At 45.4% G+C, this 21,268-nt stretch overlaps 1 protein-coding gene across 1 annotated transcript in view; it reads left to right on the top strand.

Moving 5' to 3' along the window:
- ACMSD (aminocarboxymuconate semialdehyde decarboxylase) overlaps positions 1–21,268 on the top strand; it is a 99,619-nt gene that overhangs the window by 60,564 nt on the left and 17,787 nt on the right. Inside the window, exons 6-8 of the mRNA XM_084808971.1 lie at positions 6,658–6,894; positions 11,616–11,709; positions 17,259–17,354. Coding sequence (XP_084665097.1) covers positions 6,658–6,894; positions 11,616–11,709; positions 17,259–17,354 — 427 coding nt within the window. The remainder of the gene's footprint in view (positions 1–6,657; positions 6,895–11,615; positions 11,710–17,258; positions 17,355–21,268) is intronic.

Genomic DNA, 21,268 nt, shown 5'->3' on the forward strand with positions numbered 1-21,268 from the left:
GATGAAACATCAATTGACACATCTGGATGTACATGGTTATCATTCATTAATTTCATTGATCGAGAAGGCGATGGATTTTGGACTGCTGTAGCGACTCATGGCAAAGTATGGACAGGTCTACTCAGCTCTATAAGATCTGGACAGTAAGACTCTTTATCTTCATGTGGTTCCCCTGCCTTGAGATTTTTTCTTTTTAGAAATGGATTTTTATTATCTTGGCATATTTGGTCTATGCGTTTATATGCTATGCGTTCACTTGTTCGCTTAACCAGCTGTATATTTGTTGTTTTAAAGATTCAGATGAATTTGTATCATCTATATGTACTAATAAAATTTATTGCGGGGGAGGCCAGATATACACTGCTACACAGCAGAACAAGGCAAGTGTCCGCTGAAGGCTCGGAAACCACAAATAAAGCAGATGAGACTTCTAAAGTTACAAAATGGGATTTAGCACATGCCATTCAACTTTCTGTTCCTCCTTCTTTGTTCTGTTTCTCTGTTCTTATTGCTCATGAGACCCGATGCAATCATTTTTGCATCCCCATCCACTTCACCAGTCCCTACAAAAACACAAAGGGCTTGGATTCAAAGTGCCATGAATGGAAAAAAAACAACTGCTTTGTAGATCTGTGTATGGATATTGTCATGCCCTACCTGGAGGAGGATTTATCTGAGGAAGAAGAGTAGATCAGAAAATCATCTAGGTAAATAATGATGAAGCGGCCGAGATAGTCCCAGAAGACATCATTCATGAAATGCTGAAAGATACTAAGACATTGCAGAGCCCGAAAGGCATAATGGTGTATTCATAATGGCCATAGCGGGTCTGGAATGCTTTCCTCCATTAATCCCTGGTTGTCAGCTCCTGCCAGCTGACCACAGCTGGCGGCGATAAATCACAGGCTGATAACAGGTTTGTAAACCTGTCCAAGGCTGGGAAGCGAAAAAGCGGCTTGTAGCAAGGGATGTTTTACCCGGACAGTGAGTCCAAAGCATCAAGGCAAAGAGAAGTCCTTTGTCCAGTCCAAGGTCCAAAACACACGAGGGAACACGAGCACAGAGGTGCACAAGGTCCAAGGCTGAGGCCCGGCACGTGACACGACGTTGCTTCTTCAGCACTCTAGCCCCAGCCTGCCAACCCCTTTTAACAACCATGACTTGAGGCAGCTGTATCTAATCAGTCCTTCTGCCTCTGAGAGCCTCTCTGTCTTAAACGGACAGAGGCTCGCCTACACTGCCTTCATTCTGCAGGGGTCAGTGGCATTTCGCCCTCCGAATCCTCTGGGGAGACTGCAACTGGGCCAGGAACCTCCATAACGGGTGAGGGGGCTCAGGCTCCTTCTATGCTGATCCCTTCCCCTGGGTCTGGAGCCTGCCATTCCCCTTCATCCTTGGAGGAGTCTGAGGGGGGCATGACACTGCTGCAGATCTGGACCAAATGGTAAGCCCCCCTTAGGTCCAATTTGGTGAAAACCTTGGCTATCCAGAGTTGTTCCAGAAGTTCGGGTATGAGTGATAGAGGGTACTGGTTGCAATTGGTGATGCAGTTCAGGACCCGTTAGTCATTACAGAGGTGGAGTTCACCACATTTCTTTTTAACAAACAGGATGGAAGCACCTGCTGGGGAGGTCGATGGCTGTATGAAGCCCCAGCAAAGATTCTTTTCCAGGAAGCCCTGTAAGGCTGCAAGTTCTGGCTCTGAGAGTGAGTAGATCTGGCCAGCAGGGATGGGGGATCTGGGAACCAACTCGATAGCATAGTCATAGGGCTGATGTGGAGGCAGACGATCCACTTCTTTCTTATCAAAGACATCCTGGAAATCCCAGTACTTAGCCGGGAGGGAGCATGAGGGTGCCAGGAGTTCTGGGTCTGCTGCCTCCGCTGCCCACTTAGGCCAGCAATGCTCCTGGCAGTAGTCCAAAGCGAAGAGTAGTTCCCTCCAGGACCAGGAGATATGGGGATCATGAAGTGTGATCCAGGGCATGCCCAGGACTAATGGGAAGTTGGGTACCACAGCCAGGTAGAATTGGAGCTGCTTTGTGTGACCCTGAATTTCCAGGGTCAAAGGCACTGTCTCATGTGTGACAGAGCCCTACCAGAGCAATCATCCATCAACGATTTCCACCGGGCGTGGCACATCCAGCCGCCATTTAGGGATGTGGTGGCAATAGGCGAATTCGGCATCCATAAAGTTACTGGAGGCCCCAGAGTCTATCATGGCCCCTACCTGCCAGGTCTCATGGTTATTGCCCCTTAAGGAGGCTGCCATGAGCAGGGGCTGCCGCGATGTTCCATGGGGCTCTTAGGAGTGGATCAGGCTCTCTTACCCCAGACCAAGGAGCCCTTCTAGACCTGGGGTTGGTCATTTTCTGGTGGTGTGGGTCTCACTCTCTTGGCAGAGCAGTTCCTGGCGAAGTGCCCTGTGGTGCCACAACACAGAGTCCCTGTCATCGGTGTCACTCCTTTTCCTCAGGGGTCAGTTGGGGTCAAGTGCCCCTAACTGCATGGGTTCCTCAGCCATGGTGGGTGGTAGGGACCCAAGTCCCACAGTCCTGTGCGGGTCAGCAGGCAGTTCTGCTGCTTTAAAGGCCAATGACTGGTGGGCTTGGTGACGGGTTTCCAATCGCCCATTGATCCGCCTGCCGCATTGCATCAGGGCTGTCAAGGTCTCAGGGTGGCCAATACCGGCCAGCTCATCTAAGATGTATCTGCTAGGCTCTCCCAGAATTGGTCTATAAGGGCAGACTCTTTCCAGGTCAAGTCCTGGGCCAGCAAGCGGAAAGCATTGGCATACTCAGTGACAGATCCCTTACCCTGGCAGAGGTGTTGGTTGGTGGTTTCTCCTTTTGGGGAGTCCTTCCAAATGGCCTGCATTGCCTCCAGGAAACCAGGGAGACCAGTCAGAATAGGGCTATTCTGTAGGACATAGGGCCTGGCCCATTTGGCGGCTGGTCTGGTCAGCAGGCTAATCAGAAAAGCTACTTTTATTTGGTCTGTTGGGAAGTCTTCTGGATATACATCTGGCAGTGTTCCAAGAAGGCCAGGAACTGGTCAGGAGTCCCATCAGTTTTCCTGGGGGTGCTACTGGGCACTTAGTCTCATGGTGGGAGGCAGTGTAGCCTTCAGTTGAACCAACTGAGTCTGCAGGTTGTTTACTACAACAGCAAGCTGGACTACCTGGTCCCTGAGGACCTGGTTCTCCTGTAGCACAGCCTCCATTTGGCCAATTGGCAAAGGCTGCAAACTGTCCTGTTTCAACGCAGGCAAGGGCCTTGGCCAAGGCACAGCTAGTCCCAGGAGCAGCAGTGAGAGAGCAACCAGTTCAGTCTGAAGTCATACACAGGAGTTACGAGGAGGTTTTGTAGGCAGAGGCAGAGGCGAGGTCAAAGTAGTCGAAAGATCAGTTCACCAGCATCCATTTTATCAAGCATCAAGGCCAGTCGGGGGGGGGGGGGTCCAAAAACATTGTCCAGATGGGTAGCTGAAGTTCTAGGAGCCTGTCAGATCTGGTATCTTGGAATGCCAAAGCCAAGATTAAGGTGCCATTTGCAGCAGAAAGTTGGCATCTGCAGGGCTGAATTTATAGCTGGCCGATGATCATCACAGCTGGCTAATTAGGTCAGTGTGTTGCTTTTAAGAGAGGCCCCAAAAGAACAAAATACTTCCTTTTGTTCTTTTGCTGTTCACGTCTGATTCTACGCCTTTCAGAGGGATGGATCAACTCAGGTTCTGTGTCCAGCATTTGGGGAAATTCAGGAACTGCTCAAGAGGTTGTTCCTGTAATGTTTTCAGGGGAGGACTGTCAGCCAACGTCTCCTGTTCCCTTCTTAGCTCTGGCTGGAACCCATTGTGCTGGCTCTGCCCCCTCCTCTTCTTCCTCAGACAAATCCTCCTCCAGGTAGAGCATGACAGATATACACATAAGAAATTTAGAAATTTGTTAGGCAATAGCAAAATCATATATAAGACTACCACATGCAGAAGTGAATGTACATTCAGGACAAAATCTGTGATTTTCCTTACCCAGAATTGTACTAGATGCTGCTTGCGGTAGGAAAATGCTCTGCTGAGAACAGCAGTTGGTGACCAAAAGTGGAAGTAGGCTCTTAGACCCTAGAAAATTTCAGACCGGGGGTTCAATTCATCCTTGTTATAACTTGACTGATTTTATCCGTAGTTTTCTACCCATAGTGTTTGTATTTGACCCTTTTCTTGCATTTTATGGCTGATCCTCAAACTCAAATTGAATGGTAGTATATAAATAATGTTACAAAATGTCTGATATGGGGAAAAAAGATATGTGACTAGTATTCATGGTGATACTCTCTTTTACTCCCTGCTTCATGGGGTATTTCACATTAAATATTTTGTTCTGACATGTATTTAACTAGCTAACTTTAACTTGTCTTAGGGAAAACCTGGTACAAAAATGAATTTTCACTTGGCATACATTCCTATATGTTGCTGTGACAATTAAGACTGCAAAAGTCTATGCACACACTTATTTGGCAGTGGGACATATTTAATAGGAAACAAATATAAGATTGGTGTGCAAGGCTCTTAAGTGTATTGTAGGAGGCTTTATTCTAAACACCTATCAGTTTTGGTTGTCAATAATAATCCTGAGAACTATTACCCTACTAATTGAGAGGCAGTGAGCCACTGAAAGATGTGGTGGGAGAATGGCCAATCATCTGTTATTCTTATTAACTCTTCATATTTCAGGTGCAGGAGCTCTGTCCATAATAAATAGAAAATATATTATGGACAGAGCTTATCCATATTTGCTGTGAAGTCAGAATAGTTTCCCTGAACAAATTTCATCCAGAGCTGCATTCATGTTAAAAAAAAAAAAAAGTGAACTTGTTAGAAAGGTTTTCTGGAGGCAGCAAAGAACAACAGGAAGGGCGCAACCCTGTGCTCCAATTTTGGTGGCTGCAGAGCTTGAGGATTTGGTGCTGCATCTAGAGGGAGATCACATCCAGGATTTCAACTGGTGGCCTTGTGCATGTGAAAGCTGTGTCTTTCTACAGGTCTGGGGCTCAGATGGATATTGTTCACCCAATAGGTCTTGAATTCTTGTCCCAAGGATGCCTCCATGTTTGTTATACATGTCTCTTTCCAAGCAAACTGCCTAGGCATTGTACTATACCACCCTTCTTTCCGTCCCTGTGTGTTGCTCATTCAGAAGGGTTATTAGCAGTCTCTGTGTGTGAGTGGTATAAAGGAAGCTGAACCTCCTCCCCTGTCTGTAGGGATCCTTGTTAGCTTCTTGTTTCCTGGACTCTCACTGTCTGCAGGACAGTGGTTGCTGCTGTGGAGGGCACTGTGGTGTCTTGCAATTGGAGGGTTGTGGTTTTTGTGTGTGTGCGGTGGTAGGGTGATGTTGTGGGGTGTTTCTCTGTCACCATGTATGGACTGGCTCTTAGCTGATATAGACTGTCATTACTACACTGTTTCATGATTGATGACTGTGAGCAATGTTGCCATGGTTACTGAAGGAATGGCTGACAGGTTGTTATGTCCCCTAGTATTTGTACTGATGTCATTTTCTTAACTCTTCTGTTGGGTTTGCATAAAATCCTGACTATACTACACAGAAATACATTACAGTGGTGTAAGCTGGCTGCCAGTATGGCAGGACCATAGGACTGTCAGTCATATGCTAATCAAATAATCCCTTTCCTTGCTTCCTTACCCCTACCCCTGGCAGAGTAAGTTGTTAAGTAGAAAAAAATTCCCTGATGTTATTTTGCTTGGCATTCCCACTCTGAGCACGTAGTCAGCATGTAGGATAACAGGGGCTGTAATAACCTTCTGGCATCAGTAAGCAGTTTTCCATCTTCATAATTCAATAATTAAAAGAAAAAGATGTTACTTGCTACATATCCATGATTATACTAGATGGCTAAAAATCCCTTGATATCCTCCGCATTTTGCCTACCAACATGATGGGCGACTGGACTGTCAATAATTTGTCACATTCAAAGGTATAAAATCTAGCAAAGAGAAATGGAGATGCCAAAGGAAATATATATTATCCTGTTAGAGGACTCCTAGGAGCGTGTGGGACTTCCAGGTGGCAGGATTTGAGGAGGTGTGCTGAATATGCTGGTTTATACTGACTAGAGAGCTATGGAGGGAGCAATCCTATGGCTGCTAGACGGCCATAGGATATCTGGTTTTCCAGGAACCGACCTCCCCCCACTTCCGTGCTGCCTCAGAGGCAGCACGGAACAGCCCCGTCCTCTGCGCTCGCAAGAGGACTGCGGAGCAGCCAAAAAGAGGCATGTCTGGGGGCGTTCCAGGGTGGAGAGAGTGGAAATGCCTGTACGACACATCCTGTGTGTCGTGCAGCAGCCTCATCCCCTGCACAGCCCTTCCGCAATTGGCTGTCTAACTGAAAATGCAGGGCAAGAGAAGCATGGAGGGAATGATCCCCTCCATGCTTCTCCTGCCTTGCTTTGGATAGGCGGATGCCTATCTGGATAGTATTGTGCCCTTAGTTATTTTGTTAGCCAAAGGGAGCTTAATGCATAGGCATTGTTTTCTGTAACTTTCCACTTAAAGGTTATTTATACAGCCAACCGTTATGTTTCCCTGCAACTTGAAAGCCACATCTTAATTCATTCTTCCTCTAATGATTCTTACCAGGCAAAACCACATGATACTCTAGACCTGTGCCAGTTATTAAACAATGACTTAGCCACTACAGTGAAGAAGTACCCAGAGAGGTTCATTGGCCTTGGCACACTCCCCATGCAAGCACCAGAGCTGGCTGTGAAGGAAATACATCGCTGTGTGAATGAGCTTGGATTTCCTGGTGTGCAGATAGGATCTCATATCAATGACTGGGACCTGAATGCCTCAGAACTCTTTCCAGTCTATGCTGTGAGTAGACATTGCCTTGTTTCTAATAAGGAGATGTGGAAGTCTTCATGGTGACGGTAGAATTTTAAACCACAGATATCTTTCACCGAGGAAAACGTCAAGCGCATAGGTCTGGGATATTAAATGGAGACAGAAGTAGTCTGTCAGGTACGCCCTGGCTCAGACCAACTGAAGCTGGAAAGGTCATAACCAGCACTGTGAAGTGAACCCAGAACACAACAGGGGTCCAGTGCAGATGCCGGTGGACTGTGTGGCCCCAATGCACCACCTCCTTCAGGAAGCAAACTTCTTAATGATCAACAACAGCACTCTGAAATAAATAACTAAATAAATAAATAAATAAATCATGATGACGATGCCCTAGCTGTTCCTAGTTTTAATCTAACACACTTCACTACAATGGCTCTTAGTGCCATTGTGGCACCGAACACGATTTCATGCAAATGCATGTCTTGCTTCAAGGGGTAGTATTTCAGTGGGTCTACTCTTAGGGAAGACTCTTTGAAAGGAAAAGTAGTCAATCTGTAACTGACTGTGAACCATTGACATTGAAATAACCCACTACCATCAGACCAGTCCAACTTAAAAGTAGTCATGATTAACTCGTCCCATTCATTTCAACGAATCTACTCTAAGTAGGACTAACGTTGGATGCTACCCAAGGTAAATAACTATGTTAATAGGACTAATAAATAAGTAATAAATAAATAAATAAATATGCCTGCAAGGTTCAAATCTGAAAGCAAAAGTTTCCATCCTTCTTACCAAGTAGAGTTCATAGGAGGCGTTAATGGTTACCACTGTGAAAAGTCATGCAGGAGCAGAAATTTCAGTCAGGTAGAAGCCAGTTCCAGCAGCAGAGGCTCTTAGAGTTTCCCACATCTTATAGAAAAGGAGTGGGAAACCTCAGGCCCATAGGCCTAATCCAGGCCCATGGGCTGAAACATCTGGATTTCCCAGATTGACTTGCCCCTCCCCCACTACTGATCATTTGGTAGTTTCATGGCTTTTGTGCAGTTCCCCCCACCCGCAACTGTAAAAGGTTAAAATGGCCTAGTTACTGTCAGTAAGAGCTTTAAACTACAATATGCTGGTATTTTTTGTATTTTTATCTCTGCCCCCTTTGCCTTTGACACCACCCTCCACTGGATGTGGCCACTGAGATCTTCTCTGAAATTGAATTCTGCCCTCAAGCTTAAAGGGACTCCCCACCACCGTTATAGGCCTTTGGTCCCCGCAGCAGCACCCTGACTGAACCCGTTTTGAGTGGCCAGGCTGCTGCCTGTTCAGTACAGAACTTCATATCGTTTGCTTCCCATCCACTCACTCTGCCCAGGAGGAGATACAATGAATTACGGCTTCAGTCCATGAAGCGGCTATAGCAGACCATCAAGAAGGAGACAGCAGAAGGAACTACTATAGTATACACATTTGAAAGGAACAGTAATGGAGAGCAGGGTAGAAAATGGCATAGAGTGTGCAAGTATTTCAGCTCAGCCATGAATATTTTTAAATTTACAGATACTCTGTTCCAGGGGTGCCCAACCCCCAGGTCACGAACCAGTCCCGGTCCGTGGCCTGTCAGTAACCAGGCCGCAGGGGTGTGCAAAACCCCCTCACCTTGGGTCCGCGGGGGCAGGGGGGGGGCGATCCGTCCCTCCCCCCCCCCCCCCGGAATCCTCACCGGCCCATTTGCGTCCCTGTTCTACAAGTAATAGGCTACGTAAATCTTTACGTAGCCGATTACTGCAAAGAACAGGGACGCAAATGGCATCCGTGTAGCGGACGCCATTTGCATCCCAGCAGCCAGAAGTCCGCCAGTGGGGAAAAAAAAACCTGGTCCGTGGAAAAATTGAACCAGTCCCTGGCACCAAAAAGGTTGGGGACCGCTGCTCTATTCCTTCTGAATCTAACTGTATTGTAACATTTGTGTTGCTCATATTACTATTCCAGAATCTTAGAATTGTTTTGTTTGCATCTGTCTAGAGAACGTTAGCTCTCCCTAGAGAGCTGTAGTTCTGTTTATCCACATACAGGTAATCAGCAGATCAGCAATATTATCTCTGAACAACAAACATTGTTCCAGGCAGAGATAAAACAGAGAGAATAGTACTAGGATCTTACTTCAAAAAGGTAGTTAAATATATTCCTGTCTACTCACTGAATTAGACCTTAAGCGGCTTATAGAAAATTAGAACACTCCATTTCATGTAAAAAAAAAAAAAAAGCGCAGGGTGCATGCCCACTAGTTGCCCTGTGGACTCTATGGGGCCATATTGGCAGGACTGAAATTAAGAAATAATTAGATTTAAATAACCCAGCCAGGTAATTTGTGGCTACTAACCTGGGGCCAGGCTGGGTGCACAGCCAAGTGGGACAGTGCGCTACAATCACATAAAAACATTCATAAGAAGCATGCTGAATCAGACCAAAGGCCTGTCTATCTAGTCCAGCATTCTGCTCACACAGTGGCCAACCAGCTTCCTGTGGAAGCCCACAAATAGGACATGTGTGCAATAGCCCCCTCCCACTCATATTCCCCAGCAACTGGTTTTCATAGGCATACGGCCTCTGATACTGGAGGTAGCACAGAGCCATCAAGACTGGTAGCCATTGAGAGCCTCCAGGAATGTGTCTAATCCCCTTTTTAAAGCCATCCAAATTCCATCTGTGATGACCTTTTTAAAGCCATCGCTACATTTTGTGGTAGCAAATTCCATGGTTTTAACTATGCACTGTGTGAAAAAGTACTTCCATGTATCCTGTCCTGAATTTCCCACCAGTCAGCTTCATGGGATGATCCTGGGTTCTAGTATTATGAGAGAGGGAGAAAAATGTCTCCCTATCCACTTCCTTCACACCATGCATAATTTTGTACACCTCTATCTCCCTGTACTTACCTTTTCTGTAAGCTAAACAGTCCCAGATGTTCTAACCCTTTTTCATAGGAGAGTTGCTCTAGCCCACTGATAATTTTGGTTGCCCTTTTCTGTACCTTTTCCCAGCTCTACAATTTCATTTCTGAGGTGTGGTGATCAGGACTGTATAGAAAATTCAAAATGTGGTCACACCATAGATTTGTATGAGGGCAATATGATATTGATAGTTTTATTTTATGGAATAAAGTTACAGGAAGCCAGATTCTGGCTGAACATCAGGAAAAAACTTCCTGACTGTTAGAGCAATACAACAATGGAACCAATTACCTAGGGAGGTGGTGGGCTCTCCCACGCTGGAGGCATTCAAGACAAGGCTGGTCAGCCATCTGTCAGGGATGCTCTGATTTGGATTCCTGCACTGAGCAGGGGGTTGGACTCGATGACCTTGTAGGCCCCTTCCAACCCTACTATTCTATGATTTTCACTTCCTTTTGTAATTAGGCCCAACATGGAAGTTGCCTTTTTGCAGCAGAAGCTCAACATTTTCACTGAGCTATCCATTACAACCCCAAGATCTCTTTCTGGGTCAGTTGCCACCAGCTCAGGCCCCATCAGTGCATTTGTGAAGTTGTGATTTTTTTTGCCCCAGCATGTATCACCTATTCCACCAGTCTTCTCCTATTGCTGTGTCACTCCCACTCCCAACTTTATTTATTACTACATTTCTATACCGCCCAATAGCCAAAGCTCTCTGGTGCATAGACTACTCCATCCAAAGAAGCATGATGAAGAACATCATGTGAACACCTAGTTCTTTATTTAAGGATTTATCTGCAGGAGTTTCCACTTCCAAAGAGGGCAAGCTGCTTTTCACACTGCCTCTCTGAAAATGGGAACTACTCTAGACAACCTTCCACTCCCCTGTAAAGGAGAACTAGGTAGAATAATACTTAATCTTTATCTAATGTCTTTATAATGATAGCAAAATTGTAATTTTTAAAATATGTAATACATGTTTGAAGTATATTAATCTAGCCATTTAAAATCAGGATTAACAGTAGTTAATAAGGATAATATGACTAACTGTGCAATCCTAAACAGATTTGGTCAGAAGTTAGTCTGAGTGGATTTACTGAGTTCAACAGAAAAATTATTATTCCCTAGTTAGTCCTATTGAACTCAGTATCTGACCAGACATGCTTAGTTTTGTACTGTTCATAATAGCCTTTATCCTATCATGCACATCTGAATACAAGATTTGAAGAGGACCTGAATGTAAGAGATCCAATACTGCCCGTGTGCTTCTGTTGCTTCTGTGAGCTTCACTGACCTGTTCCAGTCTGGAAACAACCTTTTTGGTTCATTTCCAGTTGCTTTAGGAAGTGCTAGCTTCCTGTTGTACCAGCAGCGGTTGCATGGGCACTTAATTTAATTTTCAATACAATAACATTTATTGGCACGGCTGGGGTCCTGCAGCTTTGGGGTTGTTTTTAGTTTAACAGTGATATCCTATTACCATTTCCCAGACGATTCCTTGGCTTATTTAGCTTATTTGTGCCATACCTGTGCAAGGGTAATTATCTCACTACCACTGTAGACGCTCCTCTCGAGTGCTTAGCCTGTTTAAGTGATGATGTTGCCAGGATAAAATGCAAGTTAAGTGCAAGCAAGCAATATAATCAGGATTACTGTGTAATCATTACTCTTACATTATTTACTCTTGCATTATCAAAACATTGACTAGGCTTTTATGTTTAAAACTGGCAACTTTATTGACTGGAATATCATGTATTTTGGAATCTATTTAACAATCTCTTCTTAACTCTCCCTTGTTAATTTAAGGCTGCTGAACGATTAAACTGCTGTCTGTTTGTGCATCCCTGGGACATGCAGACAAATGGAAGGATGTCTAAATACTGGCTTCCCTGGCTTGTAGGTCAGTAATTAAACAGCTTAATCTACATATATTAATTCAGTCAGTAGCAGAAGATACAGCTAGAAATGTACAAGGAAGATTGACACAGTTCCTCTGACCATCCCTTAAAATCAACAACAGCCATTAAATTTGCAGAAAGGAACTAGTTATTTCTGTTTGATGTACAGGTGAAATTGTTAATTACTGAATTTCAATTTCAGAAGCCTGTTTTGATTGTTCTTATAATAGTCCTCTTAAAGTAGCTTTAGCCATTACCTGGAAGCACTGAAGTGACGATATGCAAATAGCTATGCTTCTGGGTGGCAGCAAATAGCAGCAATTCACACATCTCCCCCCCCCCCCAACACACACACACAGTGAGATGAGTGAGGTCTAGCAGTTGCATTTAGCTTGTACATTTCTCCATGAGGAAGATAATGGGGATCTCTACACCTCAAGTTTATTGCGCATTCATGGTTGCTCACTCACTGAATTGTGCAGGTCCATTACATGATGTCGTTGTTGTCCAGCCATTATTCCACTATTTCCACCCACCTATCCTGTGTTCTCCTCAAACAGAAAAAATGCAGTATTTTTCCAGATATGTGCAAATGGAGCGCCATGTCCTCCCCGTGTGTTTCTCCCCTAGCAGGAATGAAGCACTGAGTGTGGTTGTCGATGGATTTTTTCGCCATTTTCAGACTGCCTGTTCAAAACAGAGTGGCGGCGCAGCAGCGAGGGGCTGAGTGGCAGGGACTGGCCAAAAGCATGGAAGAGGGAGGCAGGGCCAGGGGAGATTGGTGGGTGGGTGGGCTGTCTGCATGTCAGTCCCCACCCACCAGTAATGTGCAAGGGGAGGGAAAGGGGCAGGAACCCAGGAGCAAGTATCGCTGAACCTGGAGTGTGTAATGCCTCTTCACAGAAACATAATGCTATGGGAATGGCCATCTACAGAGAAGGAAGCACGTGTGAAGGGAATCACTTTTGATCCTGCATTTAAAACAGAAGTGGAAAGCCCCATTTTAAATGCAGCATTTTAGGCTGGTGTAGAGATCCCCAATGTAAGACACCACATTGGATGCTACTTGGAAGCATGAAATAAAGGTGTGTAAGTCATTTGTGCTTCCCATTTTATGACATTTTTGGGTAATGTCGAAAGAAGGTCTGATTGCCTCTGCATCTGTAAAAATTTAAAAAAGGGGCTGGCCCAAGATATTTTGCTGCCTGAACCAGAGCAGCAAATGCCCTCACTGCTTCAAGTCAAGGTGCATAATACCCAAAGCTGATCAAGTTATTTTGGTACCTGAAACAGAAAATCCTGCAAGTACCTCTCTCAATTCCTGGGACAGAAAATAGAATAATAACTAATAATAATAATAATAGAATAATAATAAAGCCTTTTCATGACACTTCAAAGTAGCTGCCTGAGGCAGTCACTTCACTCTGCCTAATGGTAGGGCTGGCCTAACAAGCTACCTGTGATTAGCAAGTAATGGACAATTAGCTTTGTCAGATCTCAATGTTCAATCTCAATGGGCCACCAAAAGATAGTGCTAGACTTCAGGAGTACCCCTTCCTTATACTGAAAACCCTGAGAACATACTTGCTGAAATTATGATGTCAGTAATTGGGTTAGACAAGAATGAGCAATGAACTCCAAGACCAGCTTCAGTAGCCATGGGAACCTGAGAACTCTGAGGGAGACAGAAGTGACTCTAAACTGCCAGAGATCTTGGTCTTCTCAACCTGTATGACAGTGAAAGGGGGAGATCAAATCAACAAAGCAATTGGAAAGTGATACAAAGACTACTGGAATCCAGATTTGAGTTAGGAAATGTGAAGGATAGTTGAACCTAGACCCAACAACCCTGCAAGGTAGGACTGGCCAAGCCTGGCCACAGATTCACACAACAACCTAGTAGCCTCCTACCCTGGCCAATAGGCACTGAAATTAGCACTGAAGTTATTCAGAAACACACACCAACTAAAAGTTGGGAGATGTTTATTAAGAGAAGGAACAGTGGGGAAGGGGAGAGGTAGTAGATTGTACAAGAAATGCTAAAGAAGAAGTAGAAAGCCTTTATACGCACCCCCAAGAGCAAAACGATAAAGCTAGCTAGTCTATCCTATACATACCAAGGTATAGGCCATCCAAGATAGCCTCCAGACAGCAACACCCACCCCAAAAACCAACAGGGCAAGAAGATGATGCACCTCTTCCTCAGTCCCTCTGTTTAAGGCCCGGTCCTAGCAACCCAAGGCAGAATTCAGATAGCCAATCAAAGCTCAGCCCTCAGGGCACGCCACCCTCACCTCAGAAGGGGCAGGATCTTCCCACCAAACCCAGCTGTTATCTCTTTCCCAGTTAACATGGACTGAGCCTGGCCTTGAGCTGTAGAGCCGAGAACCCATTAGATAACATTTAACTCCAGGTGGCTGATTTAGACGTGACAGCCTGGCCTATTCTCATGGCAGAAAGCAGGCCTTCATTCCTGACAGGAAATAACAGCACAGCTGAAGGACCTAGGAAGTGTGAATTTATTCACGCGATAGAAAAGGTTTTCAGCAAGCCCCAGTAGCAGTAGGGAGATTTTTGTTTTCTTGACTTGGCTGGAAGGAGGGGGCTAAGATGCTAACTAGCTGGGATAGTGGGAGACCTGTGAGTTATATTGTCAGCTATTGAATTCCTATAAATGGTGTACAGTTATGCCTTTGTGTTAGGAGCGCCCTGGCAGCCTCCTTCAGTAGACTCCAATAGCCAACTCAAGACACAGATGAAAGGATTCTTTTCAAGGCTTTTACAACTTAATGACCCTTTTAGATGCTAATTACCAGTGACTAAGCAATGAACAGCAGAGTAGCCTATGCTCCAGGTAGGCAGTTGATCCCTGTTTGAAGGAGAGTCACTTGAAGACCCTGAACTTATGGGCTAGAGAGAGATCCTCCCTCTTTCCCTTGGGTCCACGGGAGGCTGCCATTGCTTGCATGCCAAATGGGCACTACACCTCCTTTCCGCGCCCTCCACCGCTCATCCCTCCCTGCGTCTGCGTCAAGCAAGCCCCCCTCCTGCACTCTCTCACTGCCTGGGTCACTATCTATGTCAGGAATGCCAGCAGGAGGAATCTCTGCCAGCTGCTGTGCCTGTGAGGGATGAGCTGGCTCCTCTCCCACGGATTGCTGATCCTCCTAAGAATCAGAACTGCTCTGGGGCTGTATCGGCTCAGTTTCCACCCTGACACTTTGTGCCTCCAGTAACAATTCTGGATCAATGAGTATCCCCGAACTGATTCAATACCACTCAATTTCCAGACAAACCACCCACTAACAGTACCTCCATCTTGTCTGGATTGAGTCTGTTTATTGGCCTTTATCCAGTTCATTATGCCATCCAAGCACTGATTCAAAACAACTGCCTGTCCTGGATTTGATCAGAGACTGAGCTGAGTGTCATCTGCTGCCATGACCCAGGAGTCCAGCAGTGACATGGACTCTGAGGTCAAAGAACCAGTGGTGACACAGGGGGAACTCCAGGTCTGAGCACCCCTGAGCCTGACCTGCCAGAAACCCGGAGCCCAAGGAACCAGAGACCCCTGAGCCTGAGACCATTGAACCTAGCTCCAGCACCAGACTAGCACCCCCTTCTACAAAAGCCCCCATTCCATGGAGCCAGTGCACCAATGCTGGTAGTGTGCCAGGCATGAGCTCTTGGAGAGATGAAGTAGTGCTAGGCTACAGGCCAAAGGTCTGTCCCTTTAAGGCTCCCTTTTTGTAGGAAAGGGTGGAATCTGGGACTGTAACATAGAAGGCTTCAGTTTGGTCTCAGACCTTGTACGAGCAAGTTGCTCACTAGGAGCTCTCCTGGATGCTGCAACTTCTGACCTGTCTTGTACTGAGCTGCATAGGCTTCTGCTCATTCCAGAGTAGGACATCTGCATATTGTTGCCACCTCAGTCCAAATCTCCAGGCCTTGCCCAGCAATTTCAAGTAAATGTTAAACACCATGGAGATAAGATGAAACCCTGTATGAACGCACAATTTCCAAGGGGTTGAGCAGAAATCCTCCAGCACCTTCTTCTGGAATGACCATCCAAGCACCAAGCAGGAGTGGAACCACTGCGAAGCAGTGCTGCCAACCCCTAACTCAGACAATCTGTTCAGAAGGATACCATGGTCAATGGTACTGTAAACTGCTGAAAGATCTAAGAGCATTAACAGAGTCTAAGCTCCCTGTGACTTTCTCATGACAGAGTCATCCCATAGGATGACCAAGAAGTTTCAGTTCCAAAACAATACCTGAATCCAGACTGAGATGGATCTAGAAAATTAGCTTCATCCAAGAGTGTTTGGAGTTGCCCAGCAACCACCCACTCAAGTCCCTTGCCAAGGAAGGAATTATTAGTTACTGGCCTATAGTTAACATTTTCTGGGTCCAGGTTAGGTTTTATCAATAGCAGCCAAATCATTGCCTCCTGCAAGGAAGCTGGTACTATTCCTATCCTCAGGGGAGCAATAGCAAAGAACCAACTGGTCTCAACCAGAATTCCCTCCTTATTAGATGTAATAAGACACCTTCCAGTGAAATATTGCCAGTTTTCACTCATTTTCTTGTAACTGGCACTGAGTAGTATACCATAGCTCAACAGCCTATTCTCCAGTGGCAACAAGGAAGCCACTGGAAATGCTTCTATATGGTAGCAGCAGCTCCCCATGGTGGCTATAATGTCTCAGAACTGCTCATGCTATAGAATAGTCTTCCCCAACCTGGTGCCTCCAGATGTTTTGGACTACAACTCCCAAGATTCCTGACCATTAGCCATGCTGGCTGGGGCTGAGGGGATTTGAAGTCTAAAACATCTGAAGGGCAGCATGTTGGTGAATGCTGCTGTAGAGAGCAGATCCTCATACTGATAGTTTCACACCAGTGCTGCACATTCTTGGAAGTAGCTGGCACTGTTGTGAAGATGTTCCATGCAATGTAGATTCATATGAGTGTGATGAGTGGCTGTCTCATATTATGGCTTGTTGTCACATCAAGTGTTTCCTTTGCCTTCTGTATCTCTAATATAGGTCTGAATGAGAAATTTCAAAGATGCATTTCTGCCCCCAGTCTGTGTCTCTGACCTCTCATTAACATCTATGTGACATGACATCATCATACTCAGTTTCCCTGCAAGTAGCAGCCAATGAAGTGGAGCAGCAACAACGAAACACTTAGGGCACAATCCTATGCATGTTTAGATAGAAAAAAAGTCCCACAACTCCCAGCATGCCCCAGTCAGCCATGCTGGCTGAGGAATGCTGGGAGCTGTAGAACTTTTTTCTGTCTAAACATGCATAGGATTGCACCCTTAGTCACTTATTATGTCACATAATATGGTGTCATCTTTTAGTAGATGTTACTGGACAAATATGAAAAAAAAGACCCCATAATGTCAAGCTTGAGCCTCAGTTTCTCATTTATACAGTGAATCAGATTTCATGGTACTTGTGATGAAACATGAGCAAGGGATGTACAAAAATATTATGCATACAAGTGCTGTAGAAATAATATTTCCTTTTCTTGCTATTAGGTATGCCCTCAGAAACAACCATCGCTATTTGCTCCATGATTATGGGAGGGGTTTTTGAAAGTTTCCCCAAGCTGAGAGTTTGCTTTGCCCATGGAGGTAAGTACCAGAGAATTGTATGGCTGGAAGAAACCCCCAAAACAATTAAAATGCAATTTTTTGTCTCAAGGTGTACTAGGGCCGATATACATTGCGCCCGCCATCACAATGAATTGGGTGTCCCGTTGGGTTAAACGCTCTCGCATTAAAACATGATTATTCACACTCACCCATTTTCCCTGTTGCAGTGCTTCATCAAACGCGCAAGCTCGGTTCACACTCGAGCGCTGTGCTGTTTTCCTGCATGCGCTTGTGTGATCTCAGATGCTAAGCAGGGTCGGCCCCAGTCAGTAGTTGGATGGGCGACCGCCTGGGAATCAGGCTTCCTGCACTGAGCAGGGGGTTGTTGTATCCCTTCAAATGAGACTAAGTTTTACCCCCTCCTATCCCCCGCTCCGGATGTTGTTGTTTTTAATTAAGGCGTTATCGTCGCAGAATCAGGGCTTCTCCGTGATGTTTTTTTTTTCCTAATTGAGGCATGAACTTAGAAGCCTTGAAGTTGTGAAGCTTCACAACTTCAAAGCTTCAAAGATCATGCCTCAATTAGAAAAAAAAAAATCACGGAGAAGCCCCAATTCTGTGAGGATAATGCCTTAATTTAAAAAAAAACATCTGGAGCGGGGGGGATAGGAGGGGGTAAAACTTAGTCTCATTTGAAGGGATACAACAACCCCCTGCTCAGTGCAGGAAGCTTGATTCCTAGGCAGTCTCCCATCCAAGCACTGATGGGGACCAACCCCACTTAGCTTCCGAGATCAGACAAGCGCACACACATCCAGCCCTTTGCTTGTTGCTGAGGAAATGGGGGCTGCTGAGGAAGCTATGTGATCGGTTTTCTTTAGTGTAAAGATGCCAAAGACATCCAGGAAAGAACTTATTCCTCTGAGAGATGGGTGCACAACTTTTTCAGCTTTGAGGGCCTTATCTAGTGTCTGCTGGAGACCACAGATGCAGTGAGGTGTGTAGTTTCTCACGCTAGTGGGGTGGGGAACCTTTTTCTGCTCCTAGATAAGCAGGACTGAAGCACTCACTCAGGAGCACTTTCAAATAGCATCCCAATACCAAGCCTCCGAATGTCTTCTCTGAAGGAAGCATGATATGCCTCCACATATCTATTCAGAAGTAGGCAGGACTGAACTGCTCAGCAGCTTCCCCTCCAGGCCCTGCCCCCTCTTCCCAGCACAGAAAGAATATACAGTGTGAATAAAAAGAGCCAGATTGTGCTGCACAAATTATGCTTAAGTTATTCCCTCTAGGAGGGGTATGCCAATATCCCCTTAGAAACACACAGAACTCTGAGATTCAGTCCAACAGTTTTATTTGGCAGGAGACAAACAGCATTGTTCGGGTGGATTCTTGTGGCTAAGGCCACAAAGGAGAACCACACCCTAGATGTTTTTGGTACAGCTTATATACATTCAGTATAATGACCTTGTTAGCTATGCAGGGTGGGCCACATAATATTTATGAACTTCATTAAGCATGTGTAGTTGACATGTCTCTACGGCTGACCTGTCCTTGCAAGCTGGGCAGGAAGCAATCTAGCTGGAACTGGTTCTAACCAGCTGCAGGAGTGGTGGCTACGGAGGGGGGGGGGGGGGCTCTGGCTGTACCTGATATGAAACAGAGCGTTGCTGTTGGTGTCAACAAGGCAGTTGATAAGACTATCTTCCTCTGGGATTTTTCACTGTAGGAGGCTGCCTCAGATGGCTGCCAATACTTTAAGATGGTGTCTCTTTGGTTCTATCAATGGGAATGTTGTTGTTGTTCAGTTATTAAGTCATGTCCGACTCTTCGTGACCCCATGGACCACAGCACGCCAGGCCCTCCTGTCCTCCGCTCTCTCCCGGAGTGTGCTCAGGTTCATATTCATTGCATCGGTGATGCTATCTAGCCATCTCATCCTCTGCTGTCCCCTTCTCCTTTTGCCTTCAGTCTTCCCCAGCATCAGGGTCTTTTCCAGTGACTTTTCTCTTCACATTAGGTGGCCAAAATATTTGAGCTTCAGCTTCAGTATCTGTCCTTCAATGAGCAGTCAGGCTTGATTTTCTTTAGGATTGACTGATCTGACCTCCTTGCAGTCCAGGGGACTCATAAGAGTCTTCTCCAGCACCACAGTTCGAAAGCATCAATTATTTGTAGCACTCAGCCTTCCTTATAGTCCAGCTCTCACAGCCATACATTACTACTGGGAAAACCATAGCTTTGATTATATGGACCTTTATCAGCAAGGTGATGTCTCTGCTTCTTACTATGCTGTCTAGGTTTGCCATAGCTTTCCTCCCAAGGAGCAAGCATCTTTTAATTTCATGGCTACAGTCACCATCTGCGGTGATCTTGGAGCCCAAGAAAATAAAATCTGTCACTGCTTCCATTTCTTCCCCTTCTATATGCCAGGAAGTGATGGGGCCAGATGCCATGATCTTAGTTTTTTTAATGTTGAGTTTCAAACCAGCTTTTGCACTCTCCACTTTCACCCTCAACAAGAGGCTCTTTAGATCCTCTTCGCTTTCTGCCATTAGGGTGGTATCGTCTGCGTATCTGAGGTGGTTGATAATTCTCCCGGCAATCTTAATTCTGACCTGTGATTCATCCAACCCGGCGTTTCTCATGATGTACTCTGCATATAAGTTAAATAAGCAGGGCAACAATATGCAGCCTTGTTGTGCTCCTTTCCCAATTTTGAACCAATGGGTTGTTCCATGTCTGGTTCTTACTGTTGCTTCTTGACCCTCATACAGGTTTCTCAGGAGACAGGTAAGGTGGTCTGGTACTCCCATCTCCTTAAGAATTTGCCAGAGTTTGTTGTGATCCACATAATCAAAGGCTTTAGCGTAGTCAATGAAGCAGAAATAGATGTTTTTCTGGCATTCTCTTGCTTTCTCCATGATCCAGCGAATGTTGGCAATTTGATCTCTAGTAACTCTGCCTCTTCGAAACCCAGCTTGTACTTCTGGTAGTTCTTGGTTCGCATACTGCTGAAGCCTAACTTGTAGGATTTTGAGCATAACCTTGCTGGAATGTGAAATGAGCACAATTGTACTGTAGTTTGTACACTCTTTGGCGTTGCCCTTCTTTGGAATTGGAATGTAAACTGACCCAGTCTTGTGGCCACTGTTGAGTGTTCCAAATTTGTTGGTATATTGAGTGCAGCACTTTAACAGCAGCATCTTTGAGGATTTTAAATAGCTCAGCTGGAATACTGTCATCTCCGCTGGCTTTGTTGTTAGTAATGCTTCCTAAGGCCCACTTGACTTCACTCTCTCGGATGTCCGGCTCAAGTTCAGTGACCGCACTATCAAGGCTATCAGGGACATTAAGATCTTTCCTGTATAGTTCTTCTGTGTATTCTTTCCACCTCTTCTTAATCTCATCTGCTTCTGTTAGGTCCTTGCCTTTTTTCTCCTTTATCATGCCCGTCTTTGCACAAAACGTTCCCTTGAGATCTCCAATTTTCTTGAACAGATCTCTGGTCTTTCCCATTCTGTTGTTTTCCTCAATTTCTTTGCATTGTTCATTTAAGAAGGCCTTCTTGTCTCTCCTTGCTATTCTCTGGAACTCTGCATTCAGTTGGATATATCTTCCCCTTTCTCCCTTGCTTTTCACTTCCCTTCTTTCCTCAGCTACTTGTAAAGCATCATCAGACAGCCACTTTGCTTTCTTGCATTTCTTTTTCTTTGGGATGGATTGAGTTGCTGCCTCCTGAACAATGTTACGGACCTCCGTCCATAGTTCCTCAGGCACTCAGGTCTAATCCCTTAAATCTATTCGTCACCTCCACTGTATATTCATAAGGGATATGATTTAGGTCATACCTGAATGGTTTAGTGGTTTTCCCTACATTCTTCAATTTAAGCTGAACTTTTGCAAGAAGCAGCTCATGATCTGAACCACAGTCAGCTCCAGGTCTTGTT

Source organism: Heloderma suspectum, chromosome 1 (genome assembly GCF_057233095.1).
Source record: "Heloderma suspectum isolate Gila_16-S chromosome 1, 16-S_ref, whole genome shotgun sequence".
NCBI classification, from domain to species: domain Eukaryota; kingdom Metazoa; phylum Chordata; class Lepidosauria; order Squamata; family Helodermatidae; genus Heloderma; species Heloderma suspectum.